The sequence below is a fragment of the Argopecten irradians genome, chromosome 15, assembly GCF_041381155.1.
Source record: "Argopecten irradians isolate NY chromosome 15, Ai_NY, whole genome shotgun sequence".
Taxonomy (NCBI): Eukaryota; Metazoa; Mollusca; class Bivalvia; order Pectinida; family Pectinidae; genus Argopecten; species Argopecten irradians.
The window spans coordinates 8,615,608-8,629,127 of NC_091148.1; the positions used below are offsets into that span (position 1 = coordinate 8,615,608).

Consider the following 13,520-nt stretch of genomic DNA (forward strand, 5'->3'; position numbering starts at 1 on the left):
TGACTATATACAGGGTGATTATTATAGTGATATATATCCTGGGTATGACTATATACAGGGTGATTATTATAGTGATATATATCCTGGGTATGACTATATACAGGGTGATTATTATAGAGATATATATATCCTGGGTATGAATATATCCTGGGTATGACTATATACAGGGTGATTATTATAGTGATATATATCCTGGGTATGACTATATACAGGGTGATTATTATAGTGATATATATCCTGGGTATGACTATATACAAGGTGATTATTATAGAGAGATACATATATCCTGGGTATGACTATATACAGGGTGATTATTATAGTGATATATATCCTGGGTATGACTATATACAGGGTGATTATTATAGTGATATATATCCTGGGTATGACTATATACAGGGTGATTATTATAGTGATATATATCCTGGGTATGACTATATACAGGGTGATTATTATAGTGATATATATCCTGGGTATGACTATATACAGGGTGATTATTATAGTGATATATATCATTGATATGACTATATACATGGTGATTATTATAGTGATATATATCCTTGGTATGACTATATACAGGGTGATTATTATAGTGATATATATCCTGGGTATGACTATATACAGGGTGATTATTATAGTGATATGTGTTTTTGGTATAACTATAACAGAGTTATTATTATAGAAATATGTGTCCTGGGTATAAATATATACAGAGTGATTATTATAGTGATATGTGTTCTTGGTATGACTACAGGGTGATTATTATAGAAGTATATGTTATGAGTACAAATATATACAGGGTTATTATTATTAGAATTATGGAGACACTTAACCAAACTGGGCGACGAAAACAATCAGGGTATCAATATTCCACAAAGTCAGTTTTCGGAGTTGTACATACCAATTATAACCGACCAGGATGTCGTTCCAACATCGCGATATTCCAGGAGTTACAGTCGTTATATCACACCCTTGACTGTCATAGTAAAACTGAACGTATTTCAAGGAACAAATGAACAATCAAAGGCCTGCACAAAGACCTCGTTTGAAGAATATAGAGAGGGACGTCAAGCTTCAACGGGATTGAAGCGTAACGTAGAGAATCTTAGTGGGAGCGGAATTACAAGTCTAATTTTAATTAGATTGGCTTCAATGGCATACATACAGTGTACTGTTATTCCATTTTTGATGTATATCAAAAGATCAAACTATCTATCAATTATATATCTATTGTCGCAAACAGAACCTTCAGTTTTGTTATGACACAGTGCAGTGGTGGATACATTGAGGTGCCTTGTACCAAAGGAATACATACATGGGATGTCCATGGGCAAAACATGAAAATATTTAAAAACAACTTTAAGCAGTCACCTCATTTCAAGGTGCGTCCTCTAAATTACTATAATGGGGTAATTTAGCCTACAAAAGAAAAAAGATGATAAAGAGAAAAGTGTTGTTCAACTAGCACAATTAGAGCGTGACATCTGATACTGGTACTATATAAAGATTGGCTGTTAAATTAACGTAAGAATGTAATGAAATGTCTGTCAGTGTCTATCGGTAAAAATTAGGAACGTTCCCTTTAGTACCGTAAATTCGGATACTTTGCATGTTGTCATATTTTGGCTTATTACGCGTTTGATGCGAAAGTGCCAAAGTTAAAAATGATGGGCAAACATAGTCAAATATTATAACGAGTTATATTTCAATTATATTTACTGCGTGAAGAAAACATCATGGTTAAACGTTTAAATTATCCTTTTTTCAGTACTTACAGTACTTTGATTTTTATAATTCTTTTATTTTTCAGACAAATATTAATATTACAATTGATCATCATTATTTTTATTCAATAGAATATTATTCAACATGTTTTTAGGTTTCAGTAATCTTAAAACCGACTGCAGTGATATATAACATGATATAATAATGTACTCGATATCCTTTAAATTTCAACGATGAGCGGAATCGAGCCATCGATACCATCCCACCGTAACGGTGGAATCTTTAAAATGAAATGCATACTTACCAGCAGAAAGCCGATTACAGGTGAGATGTATCTAGTATCATCGGTCCGCCATTTTAACACAAAATTAGAACTGCATGTATACCTATGCCATTGTCATAGATCATCGTATGTCTACAATCTATAGAATGTGGTGGTTTCCAAGGCGTAGGTTTTTTGGCTATTGACTGTGACTTCAAAGAATCCACCGCTAACCAACAAAACAAGATTAACCTGTCTCCACTGCACCACCACCGTTGGGAACTTATCAGCTTTACGCCGGCACATGAAACTTAAACACTCAGCAAACCCTACCAGATACACTTGCAACAAGTGCCACAAATCTTACTGCCGCATCGACACAGCGAAAAACCATGTCAAGAAGTCGCATCCAGAAGGCAACATTACAGTACTAACAGTACCATACAACCCACAGTCAATAGCCAAAAAACCTACGCCTTGGAAACCACCACCGGAAGCCTGCACCAACAAACAACTGAGGGCAGCTAAATTTAGAGTCGTCCAAGATACTAACCGGTACACCAAAGAGACAACAATTTCAACCACCAAAACGTTAGAGGAGGACCTGGCTATCAGTGACTCCGAGTCTAACACCACCCTTCCTGAAGACAATCATCCTTCACCATATAAAAACTCGGACTATGTACACGAGGAAACATTAGATTCTACATTCTGCCAAGATGAGAAACCACCTCACCTATGGAACGCCACAGTGGCTATATACAGTGTATATGGCATTTTTGAAAGTACTTAAAACTTTTATGTAAATCATAGTCAACCAATCCTTCAGACACTGTATTTTTTCATTGATACTTATATGTTACTATATTTTATTCTACATCCACAATTTTTGCTCCGTCTATTGTTTAGAACACGTGATCCGTTAACAATTTATGTGACGTCACTTCTTGAACCGTAATTTACACTTTAGCTCTGAATATACCGATGTAAATTTGTTCTGATGACGGTTGGCCTAGCCATCCGAAACATGTAAACGAAATAAAAGTTTTGCACGGAACCCTTGGTGTTGATGCTCCATCCCATTTACAGTTGCTATTCACTATCGTCTATGGGGCGCTGTTGAATACTTTTAGTATCCACCTCGGATTCCTCCACCGAATCTTCGCCGACCAGCACCCTCAGGACGTTGGAAACCTCCGCCACCCCCTTTATTTACAGTAGCTTATAGTAGTAACAGTACTTATTATGTGCATGCCCAAGTTCAAAAAACAATTTCGTCTACTTCTTGGTTGCTATGTATTGCATCTGTTTGACTTACGTAACATTAAAGATGCTCCACCACCGACAGAGTATAAATGGTATTCATCATTTGAACAATAATTGGTGTTTAATCGTGTATATATATGTCTAGTTAAAATTGAAATACTGAACAACGTCATGGAATTGGTCAATATTTCTTGTTATATGTTTCAAAAGGAATGTAAAATATATTTATGGATTCCATATTTAGCTTCGTGGTTATGTAACAGAATTAGCCTCACTAAATTGCCGTTTAAATGTGTTTTTTTTTAAATATTAGAAGTACAAGTGAAGTATGTATTTCCCCCAAGAACCTTACAGATATATAGAAACAGGAGCAGATGAATTGGTATTATCCTTCGCTCACACAAAAGTTACTTTCTTTCCACTATTTCCATCATTGAAAAGTGTCTTATTCTTAAATATTCAAAATAAATAATTGCATCCCGAAAACATCCATGCCACTATGCCCTTTATAGAATGCGATACTGATTGCGCAGACGAAAAAAGCAAAGCATATTATTTTATATGCATTTTGTCTAAGTAGAAATAGATATATATAAATTAAACCTATCAAATATACTGCCCTCATGATAAATGTTATCTATGCTCTGTCGGCGGTTGAGCATCTTTAGAGAATTGCTTTAATATCCTGCTGTTGGGCAAGACGCTTCCTGCTATATTTGGGTTGATTAAAGTACTAGGTATCTCGTTCAGACGGAGAACATCTATTTTCTAATAAAAAGTCTCTCAGTTCTACACCTCTAGAAAATAAAACACAAGATAATCAATCGCTACAGTTATGATTTTTATTCTATTTATCATAACTTCAGATCGTTGGGAGGGACACATATTGAAACGTGATCTGAACCAAAAACCCATCGTCCTATATCATCGTACAATCGTTTGTAGGCTGACGGATTGTGTAAACGACGACACAGCTCACAATGGGGCGCAGAAATACTCTCCTCCATATGGTAATTGTCTCTGGATTGGAAGAAAGACGAGAATATCTTTTCGCTTGATGCGATAGAAGTAAGGTACCTGGCAAGTTTTCTTGTCGAGTTAAATTTGGAAGAATCTATAAATGAATCTGGTGGACCATACATTGAATAATAACTGTTTCCCCTCACCACGGGTACGACGTTAGATAATTTATAGCCCCGGAAAAACTTCTCTGTCACATAATCCCGACATAGGGAATTTTCAAATGATAAATAATAATTGTAGTTTTCATCGAGTTTTTCCAAACACTGTGTGTCCTGGTGACGTTTACAGGTGTATGAACCACAGTCTCCGAACACATGAACATTCATGTACATCCGTAACAGTTTAACAAACCGTTCCCGCTTGCTCTGTGTATGACAATTACTAACAAACCAGGCAGCCGTTGTTTTCGTCCACGGTTTAGTCTTAGCCTGCTTTCGAGGAATAATATTATCTGTCGTGAAGTTTCCGTATGGATAGTAAATATCGGCATCTCTTCGATACGACATTGTCCAGTTGAAGACCTTTTGCCAGTTATAGAACGACATTTTTAGGTTTAATGGTGGTTCCAGACTGAAAAATACCCAAATTTGACCCATGGGTTTGGTAGGGGGTCTTGCCAACCACGTGTCTGGTGAGTGGAACACAATTGCGTCGCTGTTCTCTGGAATGTATTTGCCTTCAGTGACTTTACATTTAAGTTTACATTTACTAAACGCTTCTCTGCTCACCCAACGTGGTCGATGTTTCCAAAAGTGTATGTTCTTTACTCCTGGTACTAAGGGAATTAGTTTAACTCCGTAGAGATGTGTTCTTGCTTCATGAATAATACATATAATCCAAGTCGTTGTTAGAGCTGTCAGTAGAACATACACTTTCCATTGTCGTCTAAAAGAATAAAAAAGATAGACATGCATATAAAAACAGTAACACTGCGATGTTGGAGAGATAAAAAGACTTATAAATTGTAGACTACGGCCGACAACGTTTTCGTTGATGGTATTATTGCTTGACGATGAAGCCTTATAGATAGATTTTCGTAAAGATAAAGACATTTCAAACAAGGTGACAATGGGGAAACCAGGAACACCAGATTTGCTCCAAAAGTTAGAAAGCTACTTTTCTTTCATCCTCTATACTCCAGGGGTTACTATTGCTGACGTTATACCCACCCCTGGACTGTTTTCATTTGGCTGGAACGCTTAAAAATTGTTCTGATTTCAAAACGGTTTTTGGTGATATCTCGAATATTATTTTTTTATGAAAAGTATCAGTTATGAAATCTAATTACACTGATGGATAGAAATATATTCGTCTTGAATTAACTTGTCAATAATGGAGTATTGTCATACTTATCAGGTTCAATAGCTACACAATATGAAGATAAATGCAGGTTGGTAAGACAAATTATATACCAATACCCAATATTATCTACAACATGTTTATAAATATGGAGATGCCTCTAATAAAGAATGTTAAGTTGTTGAGCTTGATAAAAAAATCCAAGATTTATTACTATCAATATATATTACTGCAATTTGCATCTATTTACTGATTTTATAATACAAATCCAGTGTGTATATTCAGTATCAATCTGATAAAAACACAGATCCTTATAACCACTCCGTTCAATAGAGGATCTGACAATATCCCATAAGGGGTCACGTCCAAATCACCTTTATACCACGTGAACATATGCAATTAGCTTTGTTGTGCACTTCGGGCAAGATGACTACATACACGAAAATAATTTGGAAAGCTTTTTCAAACTCTTTCGTCCCAAGTCAAGATTCTGGTAGTGCCAATATGATTGGCCATTTCAAAAGGTCATCCTGACGTGACCCCTAATGGGATGTTCTCAGATCCTCTATTCAGTATCAACACTTGATGACGAAAACAAATTCAATATATCGAACAAAATATGCGAGATCAATAACACTCACCTCGTACCCATCAAAATAACCTGAGTTGAACTAAAGGAATGAAGGAGTTAAGCCTACAAAAGACAGCAGGTTGTTAGAAAAAATATGATATCCGTATTGGACAAAGTTTCAAGTCTGATGTTACGATATCGGCATTGTTGCCAGACACAATGAGAAGATAAATGACAAATTGTAATAAAAGGAGGAGTGACAATTTTGGCCCTCTGGTGGCCATGACCGATAAGCATTATTTTTTGTTTACAGATACCCGGGGTTTAGGACATCATCATATGACATATGATTAAGGTCAGGTCGGAGAATCTTTATATCTTGGTATATGGTTCAATGACAACGACTCATTTGTTGTAACAAAGAAAAGCACTGTATGCATTATATACTCATAAGAAATATCCCATTATCATTAGATTTACAAATGAAATTATTTAACTCACTTGTATCTTTGATTTTGTTGTATGTCTGTGAAATCTGGGGATTTCAAAAAGGTAAGTATCATTGAGAAAATCCATTTGTAATTTTCTAAAAAAAATCTTCATATTCAAAACAGTACATCTAATTTTATAGTTTATAGACAACTATAATATAATATTTCCTTTAGAAATTGAAATCAAAGTACGGATGTTAATGTTTTGGCAAACGTGTAATAGTGACAGAGAAGGAGATAAACTTTCTAGTGTATTTTATCGCCATATGCTAAGAATGCAAGAAAACGATAATAAATAATTTAAGTGGCTTGGGCACATAAAATCATCCCTTAATGACACATGGTTTAACAATATGGCCAGTCCAAAATACATTTACGATGAAAAAAGTTTTGTTTGAAAACTTGCATAAACGACGTTTATCTTTACAATATATTCAAAATTGGTTTTCTACTCTTAAGACATCGTCTCCCGGACAATTCTTCTCTACCTATAAAAAAAGTTTAAATTCGACATTATGAATTTACCAATAGTAACACTTTCCTTGAAATCAAGTTTTACTAAATATGGTTCAAGTTTAAACTTTTTTTATTGAAACTGGTAGATGGGCTGGTATACCATGTAATAATCATATTTGTTTACTATGTAATAACGTTATTGGAGATGAATATCTCTTCTTATTTCAATGTAGTTATACAAATGTAGCTAATATTAGGCACAAATATATTCCACAATACACTATACAAATCAAAGTTTAATAAAAAAAAAAGAAGCATGTTTGAAATTTGTAATCGGACTCTATTCACAAGAGTGAGTTATTTTCTTAAACAAATAGAACAGTTTTCTATTTTAAATTGATAAAAAAGTACGGTGTACTTTTTAGATACATATTTGTATCACTTGTATGTTACAGTCTAATGTGATATAGCTGATTGATATGTTATATGATATAACATTGAATATACAAGTGTATAACTACCACATGTATATGTTCAATCTATTTGTACTCTGTACAAAGTGTTAAGCGTTCAAGTTCTAATAAAGCTGAAAGTATGAACTAAGTAAAGTTGAATTGATTTAGTGGTTACACTGATATGGCTACGCTTAAAGTCAATGATATGAATTATAAGCATGTACCATTATACTACTAAAATATTGATATGGTTGCTTGTATTACAATCACACATAACTAACGATGACTTTATTCATTATACACTCCAATGTACGTAAACTATTTCATACACGTATATATGTAAGCTTATCATGTTTATACTGTACTATCAGTTACGCTGTCTGCCATGTATGTTTTGTATAAATTGACCTCTTGTGGCACACAAAGGTTTGCCCAGATTGAATTAATAAAATCTGAAATCTGGAATATGTCTGTTTAATTTTCTTTAATCCTCTGAATCACACTGCAGTAATGCCAATCCCAGGTCCCACCAGAGAAAGCTTTAATTGATAAGTTATGTATGGTTTGGTTTCTCGTGTATGGTAATCGTCATCGATTCTGGGGAAAATTGAACCTTTAAAACAAAACACAAACATGCTTACCCGACAACAGTGGATAACTAGCGAGAGATACTTCCGTAATTGTAACACAAAATTAGAACTGCATCCTGCATCTGACTCACTTTCATAATTCCTCGCATTTCGACAGACATCCAATGGAAATGTTGAATCACATGACATTAATGTCAAACGCTACTGACGAGAGAAACCTTCGAAATTATATATACTGTGTACGGTTTCTAGTCATCACCAATCTTCTGACTGATCATTGTTGTAGTAGTTTTAAATCACTTGTAATGCTAATATGCAACAAGACACCGCGAGTCTCAAGTGGATAAAGATAATCATCGTCTATGGCACTACGTTACACATATGGTACCGTCAGTGGGGTATGTGTGTACTGACCATGACTGAATGTGTACTGTATTGATTAACACACACTGCCAAGCCTACAGACTGAAACATCTAATACTAAAACACTACACAGAAATTAAAACAATGCTGCTACAGACATGCGTGACTATTAATTTATCCTCTCGATATGATATATATATATATGTATATTATAATACCCAGATGTTGTCTAGTCTAGTCTTATATACAGTATTCGACCCAATAAGCGCCCCGTCCCTTTAATCTTCTCTCCTTATTGAAGCCTCAATTTTGCTTAACTTGAATTAAATATAAACTTAAAATATGAAAACATTTCCTTTATTTTATTTCTTTTGTTAATTGATATATGGCTTAATCTGTGCAATGCAGTGAAGGTTTAAATAGTCCATATATGTTTCTGTCATCCTCGATAACCAATGGGATATGTACATCGAAGTTGATATTAAAGTCCTTGTATATATGTATCGCTCGTGTCACCGAGAATGTGCCACCTTATTTCTTTCAATAACTTAAGCGCTCCGGTAAACGCCGTCGAGATAAAATAAACCTTTCGGGTATTTCTCGTAACTCCAATTCCAACCAACTAGATATCTATATTTGGTAAGGATTAAGATGCACATTCATAATCTATAATACCATGTTAAATAACGTCCACATGCTGTGTGTGTGGATTTACGAGTAGAACTGGGCCAGTTTATACAAGGTCAAGTCAAAGTCATTTTTAAATCTATAGTAAGAAGGGTAAAATGAGTAGGATTTTCATAGTACACTCGGGTATAAACAGGTCGAGTTTATCAAAGGGGCGGGGAGGTGGGTGTTCTGTAACATATTCTAAACTTAATTTAGTTATTAGTTTATTAGTTATTATTTACAATTTCAGGAAGTTGTTTATTATCATCTGTACATTTATATTGAAAGGTCATATATGTTTTAATTTAGTGTTATATGAGAACCTAGGCATTAGCTAAGTATATTCAGCTATTTTAAATACTGCATTTTTACTGCTCGGGTATAATACAGTGTCATACTAAAGTTAGAATGATGTAGTACATTAAATTTTATTATTTTGTACAAGGCAAGCAGTTACGTTGGTGTATATGTGCAATTGCACACAGCTGTTCCTAACTATTTATTTAATATCAATAATTTACTAGAAAAAATTTTTTGTTTAAAGGCCCACTTCCTTTCCGGAGCAAAATATAAAGGTTTCTTAAAAACATTAAAAACATCAGAAATACATGCCGATGGCCTAAGATGAGGTTACAACACCAAACAAATGCAAGATTCCTGCGTTATTTGTGAAAACAGTGGAGTAATTTCGCTGTTTTGCAGTCTGGCACAGCGATAGTCAACTACCTCGCGGTATTTAGGACGACAGCGGAAAACATAAGACGACCCGCGTTATGAAAATTTACATTTTATTTATTTTAATTAAATTGTACAGAATGTGATGAAAAATGTAGTATTAACGGTAAGTTAATAACTTTTGAGACTCAAAAATAACAAAATCATTGTTTTACATTCCCATTTTAAAAATTAAAAGCCGTTTCGGAAAGGTAGTGGGCCTTTACCAGTAAACTTTGACGTACAATATATGAATAAGGTAGATTTATCTCATTCACATAGTAACTTACCTTGATGAAAAGGTGAAAGAGGAATAAAGTCATACATAACAATGAGGTATACTACAACACATTTTCTCTCATACCTACGAGTGTAATACTGGCTGGTCTACAATACATGTTCTCTCAGACATACGTACGTAATACTAGGGTAACTTATACAGTACACTCATGTCATCCGAGGCTGTATTGTATGGCTAACCATGTATAACAGCCTCATAATAATGAAATAAGTTTGTGTAATACAAACTTGCAACGTCACACCGTACACAAAAATGCTGTTTTCTAAGTGCAAGTCAAAATTCATACACCAGGCATGTATAACACGCGAAAAAAGAATATTTACATGTATTTATTTTATATAAAATGACACCCTTACATTGTACACATCAGTGTTTTGATTTTTATTGTAAATCCTAATTTTAAATCACAACCTGTCGATACTCGTATTAATGCAAATCAAATATCAAGTAGAGATATGCAGCTAGAAAATTATTTAATTTGATGCATGAATAAAACACTTCTCCCTAATTCAAAAAGCGTCCTTACATTATGAACAATAATCGGATCAAATTTGCTCATTTTAATCCTTTCCAATATAGATGCCTACTCAAATGAAAGCCATTCTTGACCCTGTCCCACAATAGTAAAATTATTGTTTAAAAAATTTCTTTAATTTTCGCGATTTCCGGTGTCGTTTCGAAACAAAATTGCGGAGTAATTTTTCGAACAAAAAATGAATTAACATTCCTTTTAATATATTTGAGGTAGTTATTTTCGAGAAGGTTTTGAAAATTTATTTCAAATTAGTAAAAGTGAAGTAACACTAAATAAGAAAATGGTTTACAGTCAACATGAGCAAGTTACCGCCAGCTTGGTTAATCCGAGTAAAATACAAATCCTTATACCCACTCCGTTCAATAGAGGATCTGACAACATCCCATAAAAGGTCATGTTCGGTTGATCTTTATACCACCTGTATTCAAATGCAATTTCTACACCTTGCTACATGTACATCAATTGAAAACTGCTATTTATTCCCAATATACATATACTTTAAGATTTGTTGTGGTCTTTGGGCGAGATGGCTACGTGCACGAAAATAATTCTGACGGTTTTTTTTTTTTAAACTATTTCGTCCCCAGTCAAGATTCTGGTGGCAGCAATTTGATTGGCCATTTTGCTCAAGGTCTCCAGAACGTGAATGCCAGGAATGGGATGCTATATCATATCCTCTTAGCAAACGTACTGGCTCTGTATTTTAATCAGACAGTAGCTTGGTTAACCTTTTGACGATAAAAGCTACAAACCTAAACCGAATGGGCCCTAACATTATGTCCTTTTGAAAATGTAAATGCAAGATGAGAAATGGTAAGAAAGGCCTATAACGTTTCCTAAACAGAATTTCTTTTTTCATCAATAACATTTATGATATTAAAACATCAATATTTATGGTCCGATATCAAGTCACAACACTACACAAAAGATTGTGTAAAATTTATGTAAACAATTATCTATTTTGTCCCTATAAACGTACATATTTAATAAAGCGCAGTCAAAAATCTAGCGCAAATACGAAAATTTCAGAGAAGGACGTTCTACAACTGGCATAGCGTGGTAAACTGGACAATGTCGTACATAAGAGATTCAGATATCTTTTATCCGTACGGAATCTTCACAAACAAGAATACCCGTCCTCGAAAGCAAAACCAAATCTAAGGCAACAACTAACATCAAAACAGCGTGGTTTGTCAGCAATTGTCGTACACAGAGCAAGTGGGAACATTTCCTCGTACTGTTAAAGAGGCATATGAGCATCGACGTGTATGGAAACTGCGGTTCATACAACTGTAAACGTTGACAAGAAAGGCAGTGCTTGGATCAGCTCGATGAGGAGTACAGTTATTATTAAGCATTTGAAAATTCCTGTGTCGGGATCATGAGACAGAAAAGTTTTTCCGACTATACTTAAATTATCCAACGTTGTACTAGTAGTGAGAGGAAAACAATCACTATTCGATGTATGGTCCATCAGATTCGTTCATAGATTCTGCCACGTTCGCATCAGCAAATCCCTCGCCGAGTATCTTGCTTCCACAGAGAAAAGTGAGAACTTCATCAAATCCAAAGATAGTTATCATATGGGAAGACGCTATTTCCCAGCCTCTTTGCGATTGTGTCATCGACTTAAGAATGCAGAAGCGTATGAGCGTGTGTATGACGATATAGGACACTGGCGTCATGGCTCTCATCACGTTCCAATATGTGTCCCGCCAAACGATCTTAGATGATAAAAGACAAAAGGCCCAGACCTTCAAAGTTGAGATCACTTAAAATCTGAATGTCTGTAACTAGCCTGATTTGTTTAAATCATGGAGATCAGTACGTTTTGTAAAGAGTGTTCACAAACGCCTGCTCTTTGCGTAGAGCGAAGCTCTACTAACCAGTACAATCAAGCTACCCTGTCACGTCAGAAAACCTTATGCCAAAGAGATGCCATAGATTTTAGTGCATTTTAAGAATAATCATAGGGTGCTGCAAAATTTACAGACCTTGTGTATCTTCTGCATTCTGAACCAGTACAGGACTCGATGGTGCTAGATTTTAGGTCAGCATTGAAAAAGAGGAAACATTTTAATGCAAGCTACTTGACATGGTCACAAATCACACACTACAAACACATTGTGCTATATATTCAACAAGATTTCCATTTTTTTTAAATAGCAATAATGCCCAAAAACATCAGCAACCAATGTCATATAATTTATGTATCATATATATGTGTTACGAAAACTGAATTATATGCCCTGATTGCTTACACTCCCTATACATGTTAATACAATTATAAATACATTGTATTTGCATTGAGTATGAAAGAACGTACCTTTAAAAGGGAATATTTTCTGACTTCTTAATGCACTTATTGCAATGTAACCATGAAAGCAACTTCTACTGGCTTTTCGGCTCCAAAAGTGGTTCTTAATTAAAAAATTTATATCTGTAAATCTGAATCGCTTTTTGCGAAATCCTTTCAGATTAAAAGCGCTATCTCTGTTTATTTGTACTGAAGCAATGGATTCAAAAGAGCACTTTTGAACTTATCCAGAGATTCAGAATTCCATAATCTGCAACAAGTTCTTGGATTCATCATTCCATGTTCTTCAATATGTTCATAATTCATAATTCTATTTTTGATCAAGTCCACACATTCAGAATTCCATAATCTGCAACAAATTCATAAATTCGGAATTTCTTTTTCTGCATCAGCTTCAGATTCATAAAATTCGTTTTTTGTATCAACTTCATAGAATTAGAATTCCATTTTGCAAGTCCATAGTTTCCATAATTCTTTTTCTTAAGT

General features: G+C 34.5%; 1 protein-coding gene across 3 annotated transcripts; it reads right to left on the reverse strand.

Annotated features, from left to right (window-relative positions):
* Nucleotides 1-4,078: 4,078 nt before the first annotated feature.
* LOC138309241 (alpha-(1,3)-fucosyltransferase C-like) lies at nt 4,079-8,678 on the reverse strand. 3 transcript variants are annotated; one of them, XM_069250395.1, is made up of 4 exons: nt 8,267-8,678; nt 6,645-6,678; nt 6,214-6,266; nt 4,079-5,158 (listed from the first exon to the last, which is right to left on the reverse strand). In XM_069250395.1, exons 3-4 carry the CDS (start codon nt 6,222-6,224, stop codon nt 4,105-4,107), a joined length of 1,065 nt encoding a protein of 354 aa, XP_069106496.1. In that variant the 5' UTR covers nt 6,225-6,266; nt 6,645-6,678; nt 8,267-8,678; the 3' UTR covers nt 4,079-4,104. The 3 variants fall into 3 exon arrangements, with proteins under 3 accessions (XP_069106496.1, XP_069106495.1, XP_069106497.1); XM_069250394.1 differs by having other exon boundaries at nt 8,187-8,678; XM_069250396.1 differs by lacking the exon at nt 6,645-6,678 and having other exon boundaries at nt 8,187-8,678.
* Nucleotides 8,679-13,520: the final 4,842 nt, after the last annotated feature.